The 20,468-nt window shown below is 41.4% G+C and overlaps 2 protein-coding genes across 2 annotated transcripts; one reads left to right on the top strand and one right to left on the bottom strand.

Moving 5' to 3' along the window:
• Window positions 1-581: 581 nt before the first annotated feature.
• LOC146614568 (inactive tyrosine-protein kinase transmembrane receptor ROR1-like) lies at window positions 582-20,183 on the top strand. The gene is made up of 8 exons (XM_085375424.1): window positions 582-702; window positions 1,902-2,212; window positions 2,294-2,539; window positions 2,644-2,846; window positions 17,635-17,814; window positions 18,489-18,716; window positions 18,918-19,282; window positions 19,481-20,183. The coding sequence occupies exons 2-8, from the start codon at window positions 2,191-2,193 to the stop codon at window positions 20,181-20,183; spliced, it is 1,947 nt and encodes a 648-aa protein (XP_085231550.1). The 5' UTR covers window positions 582-702; window positions 1,902-2,190.
• LOC146614569 (TOG array regulator of axonemal microtubules protein 1-like) lies at window positions 7,198-14,223 on the bottom strand. Its single transcript, XM_085376564.1, has 8 exons — window positions 14,205-14,223; window positions 9,453-9,527; window positions 8,619-8,690; window positions 8,331-8,454; window positions 8,109-8,214; window positions 7,771-8,009; window positions 7,520-7,675; window positions 7,198-7,432 (listed from the first exon to the last, which is right to left on the bottom strand). Exons 1-8 carry the CDS (start codon window positions 14,221-14,223, stop codon window positions 7,198-7,200), a joined length of 1,026 nt encoding a protein of 341 aa, XP_085232690.1.
• Window positions 20,184-20,468: the final 285 nt, after the last annotated feature.

Here is a 20,468-nt window from a genome sequence, read left to right as displayed (position 1 = left end):
TGTGTGTGTGTATGTGTGTGTGTGTGTGTGTGTGTGTGTGTGTGTGTGTGTGTGTGTGTGTGTATGGAGAAAGAATAAAAAAGCACAGAGAGTGAGACAGGAAGGGGAGAGGATGATGATGACTGTGTTAAGCGGGATAAGAATCGTTACATTAACGAGGAAATTAAAAGAAATGCCCCAAAAGAAGCTCACTGAGTGGAGTTGCATAGCTGTAGAAACAAGGTTGCTCTCTTTCTCCTTTCATATGTTTTAAATTGTGGCTCAGAGTGACGACTCTCTGACGCAACACGAATAAAGTCCGACGTGAGATATTAATTCTTAAAGCAGTTTACTGTGAATAAGGACATTTATGTGTATTAGATATCTGCCTTTGAGTTTGCCTGATCTGTAGCCAAGCAAAGGCAGCAAGGAGCAGCCTTTCCCTCCACAGAAGTGGAACTAGTTGGTCTTGTGGGATATGCTAATGTAGACTGACCTCTAGTGGTTTTCCTGTGAAAGAGTCAATGAAATTGATTCATGTTGTTCAGACGAACTTTAAAAGCACCCTCTCTTTCTCGCCCCTCTGACCTCTCAGCAACGGGTTTCCTGAAGATGGATTCTGCCAGCCGTACAGAGGCATAGCCTGCGCCCGCTTTATCGGCAACCGCAGCATTTTTGTCGACTCGCTGCAGATGCAGGGGGAGATTGAGACCCAGATCACAGGTGAGTTTGAGCGGGCTAAACCTCCTTCGAGCCAACACAAATCGAATTAATGTTTTGAGAATAGATTAAATTTACTTCTACATCCATCATAAATACATATTCATTCATGAGAAACGTTTGATTAGTTTGTGTGTACAGGCTTAACTTGATGAAGATGATTCCATGTTACTAAATATTTAGTTCCTGCAGATTCAAGAAAGACAACTGAACACAATCAATGACCAAAGGGCATACAGTACTGTGCAAAAGTCTTGAGCCAAAAGTCATTTCTTTATGCTTTGTTTGAAAAATTGGAATAAGTGCCGCTTCTTCTGTCCTTGCTCTTGATGGCAGATGGCACCTGCATTTTTGGTAGATTCAATTAAATGGGAGGAAATTATGTCTTTCAGAGACATAATTTGTCTCTAAAAGACAAATAATACTGATAATACTGATAATACTGAAGAGACTGAAACTGCCAAACTCTTTTAGAGACATAATTTGCTGCTAAAAATAAAAAAGATGTAGTAATTCAATAAAAACTTTGTGTAAATTCAGATTTTTCAGAAGGTAATCATAATTAATATGCTCCAGGAAGGAAGCAGAACGTCACTTAGAGAGTTCAAAGGGAGTTCACCACTCAGTATGAATCACATGTGGCCGACACACTGTTTCCAGTGTTGTTACACGTCTGTGTCTCAGCGTGTGTGCTTTTTGTTTTATGCGTATGCGTGCGTTTGTCCTCAGAGGTTATTATTGATTATATCCGTGCAACAGTTCAGGGAATGACGCAGGCCATGAATCCAGAGCCTGATCTGAAACATCAAGGACGAGTGATAATTGAGATTTATGGCGCCACAGAGTCGTAACAGGCCAACAGTAGGACTGTAAATCATATCAGAGTCCAGATTCAGCAGCTTGAATTTAATGTCACACTTACTGATCTCTATGTTCCTTTTTACTCAAGCAACATGTGCTGGAGAAACATTTGGATGGTTGTCAGGTTCACTTGGCCGCTTTTTATTCGCGTCTCCTCTTCATCGTAGTCGCCGTAGTGATAATGACAGCCGCAGCAATGCACATGTTTGCAATAAGTGAACAGCATCGCTGTGCGCGAGTCGTGCATTTAAAGTATGAAATTCTCTGTTTTTATTCAGTCTCCTAATTCTTCGTTATTTAGAAACTTTCAAGCAACTGAAATTGAATCCTCTCGTTCCCAGCGGCCTTCACCATGATCGGGACGTCCAACCATTTGTCTGCTCGCAGTTCGCCATCCCTTCCCTCTGCCACTTTGCCTTCCCAACGTGCGACCGCAGCTCGGGGTCCGACAAACCCCGTGACCTCTGTAAGGACGAATGCGAGATCCTGGAGAACGACTTGTGTAAAACCGAGTACATCATCGCCCGCTCCAACCCGATAATACTGAAGAGACTGAAACTGCCAAACTGCGATGACCTGGCTACTTCCGACAGCCCCGAGGCCGCCAACTGTCTGAGGATCGGGATCCCTATGACAGAGCCTATTAACAAGAGTGAGACATGTTCATGTGGCAATTGTAATGATTTACTGTGTTGACGCTGCTAAAACATCATTGTCTGTTATATTCCACCAGATCACAAATGTTATAACAACAGTGGGGTAGACTACAGAGGGACGGTAAGCATAACCAAGTCAGGGCGTCAGTGTCAGCCGTGGAACTCCCAGTATCCTCACAGCCACAACTACCAGGCTGTGCGCTACCCGGAGCTTAACGGAGGACACTCGTACTGCCGCAACCCAGGGAACAAACACGAGGCCCCCTGGTGCTTCACACTAGATGAGGGGGTCAGAATGGAGCTCTGCGACATACCCCTCTGTGGTGAGACACTAGTTTTAAATCGTAGTTTGCGATGTTGCCTTTGTGACACATGTGTGACGTGTGAAATGACATGATTCCCCTCTCTCGATGTCCCATCTGTTTAGACCATAAGGAGTCTGGCATTGAGATCTTGTACATCCTGGTTCCCAGCGTGGTAATCCCCTTAGCCATCGCATTGGTCTTCTTCTTCATCTGCGTGTGCCGCAACAACCAGAAGTCCTCCAGGCCTCCCGTGACGCGCCAACCCAAACCCGTCCGCGGCCAGAACGTTGAGATGTCCATGCTCGCGACTGCATACAAGCCTAAGGTAGGGAGCGTTACAGTCACAGCAGATGGCACTCAGGGTGGGGAATAAATGACGGAGGGCCTTCCTGGTAATCCTGCAGATTACCGTTTATTTCTGCAGATATAGAACACTTTTTACATGTAATATCAACGCAAAAATTAAACACTGTAAACTTCACGATTTTGAAGTGGACACTAAGTGCATCATCACGCTGTTGTGTAATGACTGTAAAGAGGCTGTCGTTTGGCATGCAAACAGACTGCAGAAGGAGTCAAAACACTGGCACAGCCCTCTGTGTGTCATTAGGGATATGTCACGGCATGCCGGGGTTACTGGCTTGAGTGTGTGTGGAAACGACCTGTCTCAGACAAAGCATCAGATCCGTCATCAGAGCTCAGCAGGTTCAGGAATGTTCAACTGCAGCCCACCACCTCCCTCCTGTTTATTTCTCACTGTCTCTTTTTCCACACCCTTCCCTTACACTTCTCCTTATCCTTGGTCCTCTCACTTAATTCATCTTTTTAAGTGTGCCTATACCAAGAGGCACACTTATTACTATTCGTCGGCTTTATTATTCTTATCCGGTTGTTCAGTGATGACGCGACGAATCTTACTTCCGGGTCTAAAGTAGTCTGCGTTTAATATGGCTTTTGTGTTGTTAACATGTTTAATGTTATGTATTTTCTTCTATTTGATCTCAAAAAGCTCCTAAAACAGTCAGTGATCACTGTTGACCTCCCTCGGCTTTTATTACCGCTAATCATTTATTTAAGCTCAGTTTTTAAAACCTTAGGATGTAACTACAGCCCAGCCCATGCAGCAGTATATGAATGACTAACCTCGTATTGTGGATGGATTATCTCAGTTGTTCTCCTGGCTGAAGTTTGGTCCTTTTACAGCATCCTGCCATGCGATTACATTTGTTCCTGACCACCGAGAACACTCACGGTAACTTTTATCGAGTGGAAAAAAAAGTTAGCTTGTTTATATTATGCTAACATAGCTGTGTCGCTAGCGGTCACGTAGCACATCATTATATACCAGCTAGCCCAACTTCAGTAACCCTACAAACGTCACTGCTGTTTAGTTTTCTGTCTTCATTTATGCTGGAAGTGATAACAGAGCTGTACATTTTAATTTGTTTCCAAAACCCCGCAGTCAGGACATGCTATATTGTATTTAGATAGAAGCTAGCGAGCTAACTCCCTGCTAACTTCTAACTCCGTTAAATGTCATAAATTCCGTTTTCATGGATGCCTGGATGTTAAACTCAATTGTTACACCTGGTAGAGCAGTATGGAACGCCAGGACTGCCATAATGAATTAATTAAATACACCATTAAATAATTAATTAAATGTGGCAATAATTAATTAAAATTGGAATTAATTAATTAAATAAATAGTTATGACACATGTAATTAATTAATTATTGACACATTTAATTAATTATTTATGTATTTCACATTTTAATTAATTATTGACACATTTAATTAATTAATTATTGACACATTTAATTAATTATTTATGTATTTCACATTTTTATTAATTATTGACACATTTAATTAATTATTGACACATTTAATTAATTATTTAATGATATATTTATTTATTTCATTTTGGCAGTCCTGGCGCCTGGCTCTCATCATGAAATAATTTTATCTGTCAGCCTCACCCATCAAACTCAGGGGGCGGGGTTAACGCTGATCGAGTCAAAACCATTGCTTTGGCCTGGTGGCCATTGTTTCTAGCACACAACAACCGGCATGTGGAAGCTAACAGAACTGAGCTTTGAAAAACCCTGTTTGTGTGTCACCAAATACCGTTTTAATATTTTTTTAGCCGAGAATGTAGTGGTTTAATCTTCTAGTGATGGGTCGTTCGCGAACGAAATGGCTCTTAGAGCCGGCTCTTTGACGTGAACGACGCGAGCCGGCTCCTTATCGCGAGCCGTCACGTGGGTTTTTTTTTTTTTTTTTCTTTCTCTCAGCCTCTCTCTCGCACTTTTTTTCCGCTTCACTCTGCACGCGAGCCTTGTGCTTTACGCTGGGCAGAGGGGGGAGGGGCGGTAGTTACACTCAGTAGCACAGGAACAGAGCCAGAGAGAGAGAAAGAGAGGCAGGGACAACAACATTAGAAAGGTATAGTAATCATCCACAACTATTTTCGGTTGCAGATGATAAAGGATTGAGAAAGTTTATTCATGCAGGTCCATATGACAGAGAATATGCATGTTCTTTTAGTTTTCATATTATAATTTATATTTAATTGTGTTGTGGTTTGCAGTGTTTTGTGTTCTTTTCACTTTAAATTTGTGAAAGGAAAAAGCTGAAAATTTAAATAGTTAAAACTTGAAATGTGAATAGTTGATTTTTGTATTATATGATTTATTTATTACATTTTATGTGGAGTGAATAAATAAAAGTATATTTACGGTGGCCCCTAGAGACAAAGCACATACAAACTTCAAATCACGTACGAACTCTGAAGCATGTACAAACTCCAAAACACGTAAAAACTCCAAAAACACGTACAAACTCCGAAGCACGTAAAAACTCAGAAGCATATAAAAACTCAGAAGCACATAAAAACTCAAAACACGTACAAAAGACAACAGAAGTGCTCCAGGATGCTGGGCGCAGTGTTGAGCCTTTGTTATCTTGTGGCTACACAAGCCAGCAAGTACCAACGACCGGATTTGGTGTGTGGTAATAACAGGTAAATGAACTTTTTTTTAAATTATTTGAATATATATATGAGTGCCTGTGTATAAATATACAAACAATACACACATGCTTTCAATTGTGTAATTTAAGTGATCTAGTAGCTCTGCTTTGGAAGTTCAGTTCATGCTAGAAATGTGTTTTGGAGTTTGTACGTGTTTTGTCTCTAGGGGCCACCGCATATATTTATATATAAACATATATAAATAAAACCACTTGTTTTTACGTTAGTAATTCCTTTTGTGCATAATTTTATATTATTGTTAATAATAAATTAATTAAAGCAACAAAACAACCTGAAGAGCCGGTTCGGAGCCGAAAGAGCCGGCTCTTTTTAGTGAGCCGAACCGAAAGAGCCGGATCTCTAAAAAGAGCCGGAAATCCCATCACTATAATCTTCATGTGTCTGGTCGGTTTGTCAAGATACAGCCTCTTTGCAAAAGTGTTTCGATGATTTCGGAGATGTCTGCCCAGTCTCACGGCAAAGCGTGGGATAGACCCGCTCGCCTCGCAAGCAATCCCACCGACAAAGCGCAGGCCCCGGTACACAGCTGTAGTAACCCCCGCTGACTTCTTTTACTGAGGTTATATTTATCGGTGTTTTATTTCCTGATGTTCTTATGTGTCTTACGTGTTTCAGTCGCCAATTCTGAATCATAACTAACATTAAAAACATGTTTAAGGAGGAGAGAGAGCAAATAAATTTGTTTAACATCTGATCTTTGGGTTTTTGTTCAGTAATCAGCGTGACCTGTGTATAAACGCATAAAAGAGATAACGTTGGTGTTTCTGTCATGTAGTAACTGCTGGCTTTAACTGTACAAAGGTTGTTCGACACTATGAAACACATACAGACTTCATGATGTTCGGCTAATATTTTTATTGTGAATATTAATCATGCTGACCTCGCTCTGTACACCACGCAGCGAGGTCAGCATGTCCACGATATCCACGATATCCTCAGCTCCATGAGTTAACACAAAGTTTCCCACCTGACTATCTAACTTCCAACTATTCCAGAGACGTGAAAATATACAGCATAAAGAAAAGTGTAAGAGACTCAGCAGCAGATTAGAATAACAGTTATAGATTTAATAAATCACCAAATGAATCCAAGAAATGTGCAATGACAATAAAGTTGAATTCTATTCTATTCTATTCTAAACTACACTGATTAGCATAGACACACTTAAAATTTCTTCTGAAATTTTCGCTTTCTAGTATTTATTTAATATTTCTTTATGTTATAAAAATGACTTTGAATCCTGATAAAAATGCAAAATCATGGGTTAAAAACGAAAACAAGAGAACTAAGAATGTATTAATATTTGTTGACAGAAAAACAGAAACTGTATATGTGCCAACCAAAGTGCCATTTTAATTCACATGAAAAAAAAAAGGGATTTATTCATTCATTGTCCATTCAGGATCTTAAAAATGTGATGATAATAATAATGAAATAATACAAATAATGTAATAATAAGAATGATGTAATAATAATTAATGTAAATCTAAATAATATTGTCCTTCAGAGAAATAGTTTGTAGTCCTGAAGATGGAGAAGTTTACTCCTGCAGAGCGACTGGGACTGTCTGTGGTCATGATGGTTGAACCTCCAACCACTTTCCCAGCTTAGCCTCAGAGTGCTGCTGCTACTGTAGCTCTTCTCCTCTGTACTCGTCAGGACTTGCATTGTCACATCTGGGGATCCCAGGCCCTGCTGGAGAGGAGAGCCTAGTCTGAATGCTGACCTGCTGCCTGTAATTATTAGCCTTTTTCAGGCTCTTCTCCACAGGACGCCTGTCTTTTTCAGGGACAATCTTCATCCACAAATTCATAAAGTCCTTGTGAAGGGTCAGTTTCTTGATGATTGTTCGCCCATGGTACCTGTGGAAGATTACAGTTGTCATTAATTGTGTAAACTCACAGAAAATAAAACATTGATGCACTTCAAACCCATTTAAAAGTACCCACCTGGCTTCAGGTGCAGCATCCCCTGCCATTCTAGAGGCAGCAATTAGAAACCTTTCAGTGAAGCTTCCTGCTTTCAGGATGACGGCTGCTCCAACTTTGTCAGCCAGCTGGTGCAGGTGTTGAGCTGTGCTATTCCTCACTGCGACACAGCAATGGCTGAGCAAGGACAATATTAGACACACAACTCAGTGAACATCATCTCTCTTTCATGTCTTCTAATAAAATCACTACAGCTTCTTCTCTCCTCTTACGTCAGTCCTGTGTTAAACAGAGCGCTCAGAATCCGTCCATGGCTGCAATTTTCCACCATGGCATCAAGTGCCAGATTGACCTCCTGATGAAGAAAGTTGTTGTTGGTCTGTGCAAGCTTCAGCAATAGAGCTCGGCCTGTTGTTTCAACTTCTGGGTCCATTGTTTTCTGGAGCTGAATGTAGAGCTCATCGATGGTATGTATGGCCTCACAGGCTACTGCTGAGCGTTGGTTTTTCACCTAAAATGTGAGTGAAAATCATCAGTTGAGGCTGTAGTATGCACTTGAAGGGAAACTAGCTGCATGAAACACATATAAGAAACATAAAGTGTGCAATACCTCCTCAGTGAGGACCAGACACACTTCATGCAGTTTAGTCTTCAGGATGTCCGAGTGGTGCTTTGCCAGAGACTGAATAGTTTGCAACCCCTGTCTTTTCTTAATCCTGTATTTACACAACACAACATTGAACACGACTTCAGGAACACCACAAATAACACAGCCACATTATGCAGCACTGTTTCTGTGCAGTATTTAATGTCTCCTTACTACGTTTCTTACCAGTCGTCTGAAGACAGCAGACTAAAGCTGTGGGACAGGCTCTCTACAGGTGTAGCTAGAGGCGGGAGTTTGACCCTGCCCTCTCTTGGATTATTCTGACTGCACTGACTGTCTGCTTTCTTGTCTGATAATCAACGAGGTTAGTAAAGAGAAAATGTAATTTCTTCTAATTTGAAGCATTGTACATGATGCAGTGATTAATTGTTCATTAAAATCTTTTTTAAAAATCTCTTAATTTAAAGTTTGATTATTCAGCATCTTCTACAGTTACTGAGGAAAACCACTTACCGTCTATAGGGACGACTTTTGCACGGCGCAGCAGCGTCCCAAGCCGAGGTCCTCGTTTTTGCGGTATGGGAACTGTTGGAGGTTTTGGAGTCAAAGGCTTTACTGCAGTAAATGTTTTGGTTGGTACTGTGTGTCCAGGTGAGGTTACAATCCCATCCTGGAAATGCTGCAGTTTTTCCAAAATAGGCCCAAATTTGTCTTTTACTGTCAAGACTCTTATTCCACGAATGACCTTCGTGTCTGTTTAGACAAAAAATAAATAAATAACTACAAATTGACATCTTACTAAAAAAAACAACAATAGACATTTTTCTTCCTGATTTTTTTTTTCTACAAAAAAGCATATAAAATGAATGGATAGCAAGAATATGTGTAATTTAGCATTAAAATAGATAATCTACAGTGTCAAATTTTAAAATCTAAACTAACTGATTAACAGCAGGTGTAACCACTAAAGAAAAGCATCACCTTTGAACTGACCTGCTCCTAAATGTTTAGCAGAGAAAACAGGCAATTGTGATGGACAAGCTGCTCGAGGAGGTGGAGGAACTGGAGTGAGCGGTGTCATCTCAACAGGACTGTCAATGAGAGGAATGGCCCTCAGCTCACTTGGTGTGTGTGTGTCTACAGAGCTGAGGCTACACGGACTTCTTTTAGGGTCCTCCTGATTCCAAAAGGGGTCATCCAACCAGGGACTTAAGTTCCTGCTTCTCTGGACTCTCTGTGGAGAGCCTGCGCATTGCTTAGGTAAAGGTGGGAGTCGCACAGCATAATCTCTGGGTCTCTGTGCGATATGCGATGTGTCTGCCTGTTGAAAGAACACATTTCTCTTACTGCTCAGAGCTTTGTGAAAGTCCAGGATCCTGGACTCTGTGGTGAAGCGCTGACAGTTGCTCTGTACGGTGGCCCCTAGAGACAAAGCACGTACAAACTCCAAAACACTTGCAAACTCCAAAACACATGCAAATTCCAAAACACATGCAAACTCCAAAACACGTACAAACTCCAAAACACTTGCAAAATCCAAAACACTTGCAAACTAAAAAACACATGCAAATTCCAAAACACGTACAAACTCCAAAACACTTGCAAATTCCAAAACACAACGGAAGTGCTCCAGGACGCTAGGGGCAGTGTTGAGCTCGATTTGCAAAATAAACGGCAAGTTTGTCTGTATGGGACGGTCTAGTCTCCGTCGCGCTTCCCAGGTTGCCTAGCAACCATGATACTAACCGCTGGAAACGTGTCATACAACTTGGTTTGACAGAAATGAGGGAGAACATATTTTGTTCATTTGTTTGTTTGTTTCTACAAGAGCTTTGTGTGATTTGATAAGTATCTGAGGCTGAGACCACAGGACAGTAAAACATGATTTTTGGGCTTCATTTCTGTACTGAACAGTTATTTCAAGATTAATTAGTAAATAAGAATTAGCTGATGTTGTTCATGAGACTAAAGTCATATCACTTTGGTAATGTAAATATAATATGGCCAATATTATAGTTATTATATTAATCATTATTAGTTATTACAGCAGTGAACATGAACTCTGTGTCAAATACTGAGCTTCAGTACAGATTCAAGTTGCAGTTATTTATATGTCTTATCACCTTAAATCTTCACTCAAAGTAGAGCTGGGCGATAGAACGATAACGATATGTATCGCGATATAACTTTTACTCGATAGAGAAATTAAGCTATCGCGATAGACCTCGCCGCTCTTGTCCTCTTAAAAAAAAAAAAAGAAAAAAGGTCAGCCAATCCAAATTAAGTAGCGCAGAGCCGAACCAATCACAGCCGCAGCGTCACGTCGCGTGACTTGTTACGTACAGCACAAGTGCCAAGCCGCACGTGTGTTTGTTTGGGAAGCAGCCAGCGGGTAATGGAGCCAGCGCGTAATGGAGGAAATGAGTGTGCCGACTAGAAAAATCAACCGAGCGTGACCGAAGAGAAAACAGATGATGGTTCCAATGCCGGAGAGATTGTCGAACGGAAGAGCCATAGAAGTTCCGTAGTGTGAAGGTATTTCGGCTATTTCAAGTCTGACAAAAAACAGAGTAGCGTGCACTGTAAATTGTGCCGAAAGCAAGTCTGGAAATACAATAAACTGGTGCATGCGTCACACTGTGCGCCACGTTATTGTTTCGGTGAAATGAATTTCTACAATACTGTTAATTCTACTCTCTGCAGTGTTTAAATGCTTACATATACACACAGTTACTGTCCCTCCACACATACGACTCGGTTCTGCTTCTATGCCCCAGCTTTGTTTACTTTTTCCCACCGAGGCTTCTAGACTTCTGATTGGCCAATATTTCTGCACGGTTAGGAATCTAGCGCCACCTGCTGCTTTGGCATGTTCATAGCAGCGTTTTCCTTCATTTCTGCCTTTATGTGTGGACGGGATTATTTTTTAAAACGAAAAAGGAAAATCTCCGTTTTCAAAAATACCCGTGTATGTGTCTCTGACTGGAAGCGCTAATTCGTCATTCGGCTTTTGTCAGACTAAAGTAACTGTTAAAACTGTTTGAAAAGCTAAGCTATACAACAAGGAGAGATTGAGAATTTCCTTTTAGTTCTCAGTTTATTTGATATTGACAAAAGTTAGTCAGTTTTGTCTGTTCTTCTGTAAAACAAACTAAGATTTATTTTTAGAATTAATATTTTGTTTCTAAGTGGAATTGACAATTTAGTCTGTTTCGTTTGTTCTATTTTGAAACTTAAACGCTTTAGCGGCTGCCTTTTGTGTAGTTTGCAATATTTGCCTTTATTTATCTGAAAAAGTCTCATGTTCCTTAAGTACATCTACCCTGTTGAACTTATTATGGGAAATAAATATTTAAATAAAAACAAGCTGCTGATTATTTCACATTTTACTTGTGAGCAACGGCACATTTAAATCTTACAAATATAGTTATTTGGCTTATATCGTGATAGATATCGTTATCGCCTGAAATGAAAAAAACATATTGTGATATGAAAAAATCTCATATCGCCCAGCTCTAACTCAAAGACAAGTATCTTTGACAGTGCATATATAGGTGTATCATATATAAGAGACAAATGTTGTTCCTTCACGTTGGCATTACTAAATTTGGCTCATTGCTTACATATATTTATAAAAAGAAAATGTACAAGCTGTGATAACTGTTTCTGATAAAATGAAGAGTAGACTGATATATGAAATATTCCTTTATTGGGTGAGAAAATCAGACCATGTCATAACTGCTTTAAGTCATACAGAATAGATATCAGAGCCTTAAACAGGCTGGCTTCTGCTAAATGGGTCAAACTGGGCAGAAAGTCTACAAACACATAACATCCTTATAGAATATGATGTAACACTATAGATCAACTTACCTCAGAATATATAAAGCATATAAACAATTACAGCAATATGATGCAACAAACACAGCAGTGCTACTGATCCAAAATACTCAAAGCTTCATAGAACTGGAACAAACATTTATTTTTAGGTCCATTCTGCTGCTGATACATACTTTAGGTTTCTGAATATTACACTTGTTGCTGCCTTTCATAGTGTGTAACTTGAAGGCCCTGAGTACTTTCTCCCACACTGAAAACACTGGAATGATAAAATTATTTGAACATTACCTAATAAGACTGATTCAGGACAGACAATTAGTTATTTTAAACGTTTCTAGCAGTCCTTCACAAACAGGGAACAGTCTGTCTATTCTCTCCATCTGTCAGCTGCTGCTGGCTCTTCCTCCTCCTCTTCCTCACACACTGCTGAGTTTGTCCTGGTGGATCATCAGGGGTGCAAAGCCTCACAGATGATGTACAGCAGTGGGTCCCTCAGTCTGTCCTCACTCTCGACACTTGCAGTTGTCACACATGGAAATCAAATGTGTGATAAGCTGCAGGATTCAAACACAAGTGTGACTTATAAACACATGTTCATACTTTTATTCCACAATCAGAGAGAAAGAAACAGAGAGCGAGTGCAGGACAGACAGGTGAAAGTCTCAGGTGTACACACTGCTACAAAACAGCACAAAAGAAGGAGGATTTAGTGTTTGTGTTATTATGTATGTATGTGTAATGTGTATATATAGACACGTGTGTGTGTGTGTGTGATTTACATTGCTGTGCTTGAGAGCCACCATCTACCGGAACCAAATTCCCTGTATGTGTCTGCACATATACTTGGCCAATAAACACGATTCTGATTCTGATTACGAAACAAGAAGAGTTCCCAGATGGTGCAGTGGACACATGTGTGACTCCTGTGATTAAAGCATCTTTCTTTCAGCTTAACAAGTGAACCGTCAGCTCGTTCAAACACACGTTAAAGTCCGTTTGGCTCGACACCACCGAACAGAGGCAGCAATATAACATAGCTAACATTAACAGTGCAGTGAATCTTCCTTGTGCTGTGATATTCAGGACTGCAAACCGAGCAGCATCACTGACTTTCAGCTTGTTGTGTTTGTGGATATATGACTGACTTTAATTATCCACAAAATCATCACAATCTCTGTAAGATTAAGGTCGACTATATATATATTTTTTTAAAGTAAAGGCTTTAAAACCAAGTTAATTCTGAAAGTACAGACATGACTAATGTCACATAACTTTCCCGACATGTGGCCAACAATAATGGTTTAATGTTCTTCATTAAAAAAATATTTGCGCATAAATAAGTGACATAATATTCAGTACTTACTTCTGAAAGTTTACTCTTCCTCCGCTCCGCTTCCACCGTTTTTTTTCGGCAAAATTATCCACACCACCACCGCACTATGAAGTCTGGGATATGTTGGGCCATGAAGGCTACACCGACCCATCCTTAAAATTCAGGGAAATTATGGACGCATTTGAGGGCCGCATTTCGAGCAGCCTTTGAATTGGGAAAGCCTTCTCTTGTCGCTGTGACGTAATCGGCCTTAAAATGCGGCCTTTAAGGCTGCAAACCCCAAATCCGGTCATTGGTACTTCCTGGCTTGTGTAGTTACTAGGTAACAAAAGCTCAACACTGCCCCTAGCGTCCTGGAGCACTTCCGTTGTGTTTTGGAATTTGTACGTGTTTTGGAATTTGCATGTGTTTTTTAGTTTGCAAGTGTTTTGGATTTTGCAAGTGTTTTGGAATTTGTACGTGTTTTGGAATTTGTACGTGTTTTGGAATTTGCATGTGTTTTTTAGTTTGCAAGTGTTTTGGATTTTGCAAGTGTTTTGGATTTTGCAAGTGTTTTGGAGTTTGTACGTGTTTTGGAATTTGCATGTGTTTTGGAGTTTGGAAGTGTTTTGGAATTTGCATGTGTTTTTTAGTTTGCAAGTGTTTTGGATTTTGCAAGTGTTTTGGAATTTGTACGTGTTTTGGAATTTGCATGTGTTTTTTAGTTTGCAAGTGTTTTGGAGTTTGTACGTGTTTTGGAATTTGCAAGTGTTTTGGATTTTGCATGTGTTTTGGAGTTTGTACGTGCTTTGTCTCTAGGGGCCACCGTACCCCGAAACGTTTACATTTGAACAGCAGAGAAGTCAAGAATGAGTATGTTTAGTTACTTACATTTCCACCTGTGCGTTTTCACTGAATCAAATCTCGAAAGCGATGGAAAAAGTTACCTGATGTCTTTTCAGGCATGACTGAGATAAAAAGTGAACAAATTGTTTAGAAACAGAAAGTTTGTGAGTGCTTCTCAGTGTGTGAGTGACAAGTTCTAACTGCTCAGTAAATCAGTTATGATGATGTCATGAACTCACATTCTGTGCATTTTTTGAAAATATTCATATATATACACTATTTTGTGTTTTTACAAAAATATCAGACATGTCTAAATCAAAGGCAGCTTATGATCTCTAATTATGATCTTTAATCAACAAATTTAAATAGACGTCCTAATCACAGCTTCTAAAACTAGACAACACTATACTGATATAAAACGGCAAAAAGGAGATAAAAGCACTGTCATAAACAGAGAAATAAGTACAGTAAATAAATAAATACAGTTTTTAAAAAATACAGAAAAAAACATGTGTCATTTGCTACAACAACAACAACGACAACAAAATAGCAGTTTGGACAAAGCTGTTTCTTCAAGCTTCGCCTGCATTTAGGGGCTGCAAACCTCTGTCCCAAAGGAAGAAGCTGAAATCCTCCAATAAGGGGTGGGAGTCATTTAAAGTAGAGTAACTCATCCTCTACAACTGCCTAGTATTCAAGGACTCTATGTTAAGATGCTCTAACATGGTACAGTACCTTCAGAAACGCCCCAAATTTCTTATATACTGAAAATTAAATCTCTTCTCAGGAACCTTTTCTCGATTCAGTAGAAGTAGATCTAGTTTTCCATTGCTATGCTTCTGTCCATCCTAATACCACTGGAGCTTTTTTCTTTTTTGTAATGTATATCATGGTCTCCCAGTAAAACACACAGCTCACATCAGCATGAGTATCATGTTGCCTTCAAGGCTGCACACCCTGTCATGTCGTGTAAGCGCATCTTTTTTTCCACATAATTGTGGTGGTTGAGGGCGGAGGGTTGGGGGTTTATCTAGACAGCATGTATTGCTGGGCACACTTGAGCTGATGCTCAAGGTAAGGCGTATAGTATTACAGCGAAGAGCCGCGGAGAGAATTGCAGATGTCACAGATGCGTCAGAATCCATTAATATCCTTGCTTTATTTTGTTTCTGAGGGTTTTTTGGGAGGGGGACTGGAATAAATGTTTCACTGACCTAAAAAGGGAGTCTCTCCTTGCTGTTTACATGAAGACCTTGTGTCTGCAAAGAGTTACGTTTACAGGAGAGTGACAGCCATGCAGTCATGGAATTATACAGTTGATTTTAAATGGTCTTTGTTGCCAACTTGGTTCTGAAATATAGCAGACTGCATAACCATCAGCTGAAAGATTACCAAAGCCCCGCCCTCATGCGTCCATTCAGCCTTGTAGCTAAATTTTACAGATCTACAAGAAAATTTTAATAAAAGGGAGCGGCTGTGTGATTTCTGTCTTTTAAAAACTTTTTTATATGGGCTAAATATTCCGACTTTTAGACGTTTTACTAAGTCAAATGTCTTTCTTTCCTGTTTTCATTATCTGCAGCTTTGTCTTGGATTAAGCTGCTACCTAACAGGCTTTGCTTGCAGGGGGTCACCCAAGGGTTACTGCCTATGACAGTCCATTTAGACACACACATAGAAATCTGTGGTGGTGTGAGGAGGATCTGAGGGTTTGGGTGTGGGGAGGAAAGACAGCGGGGAAAAAAACCCATAACTAAAAACATCTGTGTCTCACATCATGCACAACACACACACTCACCACCCCCCTCAGAGCTCGTACAGACGGTGTGCATGTGTGAGTGCATGTGTCCTCACAGAGGAATTTCATTATTCATCTCAAAGTTCCTGGAATCTGGAAATCTCTGCCAACCTTTCTGCACCTTTTATCTCTTCCCAAGCATAGATACGAGTGGCAGTTTGGCACCATCGACTTTATATAAAAAATATTCAGTCCCCAACATCCCCACCGTCATCTGTTGGTGCTGTTCTAATGAGATGGTCGGTATGATTATCAACCGTGGTCATGCTCTGGTTGCAAAGAAGACTAATCTTAATGATCAAAATAAAAAAAGAAGACACACACAGAAACCTGACATCACAGATTTGCCTGAAGAAAAAATCAGGGGAAAGATACACATTGTAATAAGACGTTATGTTAAAAAAAAAAAAATTCATACTGAGAAATTAAAATACCGTCACAGATTTTGGATAAGAGTCTCAAAAAAAGTTATGGCATCATACCTGGGACTTATCGCACTGAAGATGGATGAAAATGTGTTTTTCCCCCATAATCAGGCTTTAATATCTGTGAAGTGTTCAGCTGATTTGCTCCATTTTAAAGTCTATTACGTGCTTTGCACATGTGAAGCTGTAAACAAAATGTGGGTCCCATCTCCTCTACTGGCCTCCCAAGCTGCTGCTGGAGATCGGACATCCAAATTGGATTAACTTGAGCTGAGGTTTGAAAGTCTGTGCTCACACTTTCAGAAGTGTAGCTCACAGACTTTGCCCCCTAAAAAATTAAAAAATAATCACTCATAAAATATAAAAAATAAATTCTTATAAACTTTCCTTTGAAGAAGGCCATTTTCCCTGGATTTCGTTTTTTTTTTTTTGAGAGATGGTAAGGTGGGGGGCATCTGATGAACAGTCCTCATGAATTCTTAAACAAGTGATCTGCTTTCCCCTCAACTATTTTACACAGAAATCTGACACTAAATATACTTATTAAGGTGACTAATTTCTAACAGATGGCATTTACACAGTGTATCTGCTGTGGTGTTTGTGGGAAACTGCTGAACCGCATTTTCTCCATTTGAATCATTCGTTTTCTTTATCTTAATGAGGAAATGGATTTAATTGACTGCAATTTACTTTAAATGAATTCCAAAACGTGCCTGACCCTGTCCTAACCCCACAGCCCAGCTCATTCCTGTTGGATTTAGATGTGCTGTAACCCAGCATTCCAGTCAGAGCACTCCTCAGTGAGTTCCAAAAGATGAAAAAGCAAAGTCATCCCTCACAGGGAGCGCTACATTGTTTTCTGCTATTGTTGCAGCTGATTCTAGGGTTTACTGGCAAGAGAATTAATTGCCTCATCTTCCCAAATTTTGCTTAACCTGTCAGCCAGATGACATTTTTAAGCTGCGACATGTTGCCAGATTTCGCAATTTTCCCACATCGCTTTCCAGAGGCGTGAAGGGGGCGATTAAGGGGCTGATGTAATGGGCTGAGTCTGATTGCGTGAATTATCAGCTCTGAGCTATAGTTTTATTTTTCTTCTACAATTCAAACACGGATTTGGTGTTATATTAGGCAGTTCGCCTACATCAGATTGAAAGCAGCGACATCATGTTTTCTTTTCCCTACAAGGACAGCGGTGATGAAAGGCTGCTGACCCGACAAAGAAAGTAATGATTTCATTTTTGTTGAATGTGTTTTCAACCTGTTGATGTCACCTTACCATTTTTTTCCTCCTCCTTCTTTCTGTAGAGCAAGGCCAAGGAGCTTCCCTTATCAGCCGTCCGTTTCATGGAGGAGCTCGGAGAATGTACTCTAGGGAAGATCTACAAAGGTCATCTGTATCTGCCGGGCATGGACCAGGCCCAGCTTGTGGCCATAAAGACCCTCAAAGACATTTCCAATGCCCAGCAGTGGGCTGACTTCCAGCAAGTAAGAAATGTTTCTAAATTAACCGTTTTTACAACACACATAAAAATATATATATATATACAATAATGAAGCCGCATCAGTCGTCTTTGTGTAGAGTTGGAAAATGAAATGTACCACTAAAATATCCTATTGCTAAAAACTACATGTGGCTGCTTTCTTAGAGGAAAGGCGTCTAGGCCCACAAGATTTCAAGCACGGCTTGTTGTATGTCTATAGAAGGTAGACGCAGTGAAAGATTGGAGACGGCTGAACTGCTCAACTGTAGATGAGTTCTCTGGAAATAGCTCCCAAAATAAACTGTAACTTGGTGGAAGGTTGTCCAGATAAATTTAGATGTGACGGCGGATTGAGGCAGTCGGCATGTGTAAGACGTAATCCTCACTTTCCGTTTACAGAAAGTGAGGCAGACCTGAACTGTGCCCACATTTTAAAGTGGTACTGCCATCGACTCAATTTCAAAAGTGATCAATGAGCCGTTGTGAAACCAGCTTGGGTGATCTTCTTATAATCACCTGTCAAAGCCACACAGTTTCAGACTCAGTTTCTCCATTAAACTCCCACATCTTTTGTAAATATCCACTTTTCCAGTAAATGTTGAAATCAACCTGCCAGCCACCTTTTTTTGTTTGTTTGTTTCTTTGAAATTCACCGTTATTTATCCAACTTCATCAAAGGAGGCCGCAGTGCTGACCGAGCTTCAGCACCCCAACTTGGTGTGCCTGGTGGGTGTGGTTACCCAGGAGCAGCCGGTCTGCATGCTGTTTGAGTTTCTGCCCCAAGGTGACCTCCACGAGTTCCTCATCATGCGTTCGCCACACTCAGACGTCGGCTGTAGCAGCGATGAGGACGGCACGGTGAAATCCAGCCTGGATCATGGAGATTTTCTGCATATGGCCATACAGGTAGGATCTAAAAACATCCTCGTAGTTGGCTACAAGCGTAGTGGAAGAAGTACTGTTGTGCCTTCCATTTAAACATGAACCATTTACATGAAATGTTGATGATGATCTTAATCGCTCATGTAGAAACTTTGAATTAAAATCAGTGTTTTAATGTCTACCTTTCACTGCTCCTTCAAACATCTTCTAAATATTGTGAACCAGGTGGCTGCTGGGATGGAGTACTTGGCCAGCCACTTCTGCGTTCACAAGGACCTCGCAGCTCGGAACATTTTGGTAGGCGAGCAGCTCCACGTCAAGATTTCTGACCTGGGTCTCTCCAGAGAGATCTACTCCTCAGACTACTACTGCCTCCAGCCTAAAATTGTGCTGCCCATCCGCTGGATGCCCCCTGAGGCCGTCGCTTCGGGAAAGTTCACCACAGACTCGGACATCTGGTCGTTTGGAGTTGTGCTGTGGGAGGTCTTCAGCTACGGGCTACAGCCCTACTATGGTTTCTCGAACCAGGAAGTGATGGAGATGGTGAGAAAGAGGCAGCTGCTGCCCTGCCCCGAAGACTGCCCACCAAGGTATGTTGCAATTACCGGTGCAATATGAGAAGTATACAAGAAGATAGTGCATCCAGCTAATGGTGAAACTCAAGTGTGCAAGTGTCTTTATTGGACTCTGGTATTAGGGTTAGTTTAGTGTATTCAATTCAAATAGAGTTTTAGAAGCAGTCTGATTGTTGCTGTTTGTGGTAATGAAATAACTCTGTTGGCTTTTAGGTTTTATGGTCTGATGACAGAGTGCTGGCAGGAAGGACCAGCACGTCGGCCGCGCTTCAAGGATATTCACGCCCGCCTGCGAGCTTGGGAGGGGTTGTCGTCCCACGCCAGCTCCAGCACGCCCTCTGGAGGAGGAGGCAACGCCACCACTCAGACCACCTCGCTCAGCGCCAGCCCCGTCAGCAACCTTAGCAACCCACGCTATGCTGCCGCTGCTGCCGCCGCCGCAGGGTACCTCTACCCAGCCCAGGCTATTCCCGCGCCGGGACAGATGGGTGCAGTTCCAGCATGGACGCCCATGGCCGTGACCCAAACCCACCAGCGCTTTATCCCAGTCAACGGATACCCAATCTCGCCAGGATACGCAGCATTCCCAGCTCACTTTGCACCCCCAGCTCCGCCTACTAGGGTAATCCAGCACCACCTGCCCCCTCCAAAAAGCCGCTCCCCCAGCAGCGCTAGCGGCTCCACCAGCACGGGTCACGTCAGCGGCGTGCCCTCCACTACAGGCTCCAACCATGACGCCAACACGCCGCTGCTGTCCCACTGCATCATGCCGGGGAGCGGCGGAGGGTCGGCTCAGGTGTACGGACAAATCTCCCAGAAGGGGATGGTGGACCACGTGTCTCAGACGTCAGCACTGCTTACCCCTGACTCTGATGTGCTGATGTACAACGACTCAGTCATCACTGCAGACCTGTAAATATTCAACCTCTTTGAGCTTAGATCCCAGATATGAGACGTTTAGCGCTTCAGCCAGTGGCGCAGCGTCACAGTTCTTCTCTGGTCTTACCGAGACCCAACAGAGATGGAGCGTGCCACACATCTGGGTATCCAAGAAACACTAAGCAGGCTATATAAGCAGCTGTCTGACTCTGTCATGCCTTACTGTTTACAGGAGGCGTACTTACTATCATGGTTTGAAAATGTTATTTTAACCTCTGTGTAAATACAGTACATAGGTCCTGAATGAATGAATGAAATACAA

Source organism: Diplotaxodon limnothrissa, linkage group LG17 (genome assembly GCF_057381915.1).
Source record: "Diplotaxodon limnothrissa isolate DT_005_m linkage group LG17, D_limnothrissa_male_GT1.1, whole genome shotgun sequence".
Lineage (NCBI taxonomy): Eukaryota > Metazoa > Chordata > Actinopteri > Cichliformes > Cichlidae > Diplotaxodon > Diplotaxodon limnothrissa.
The sequence above is the reverse complement of the archived record's forward strand: the minus strand, read 5'-3'. Positions and strand labels throughout refer to the sequence as shown.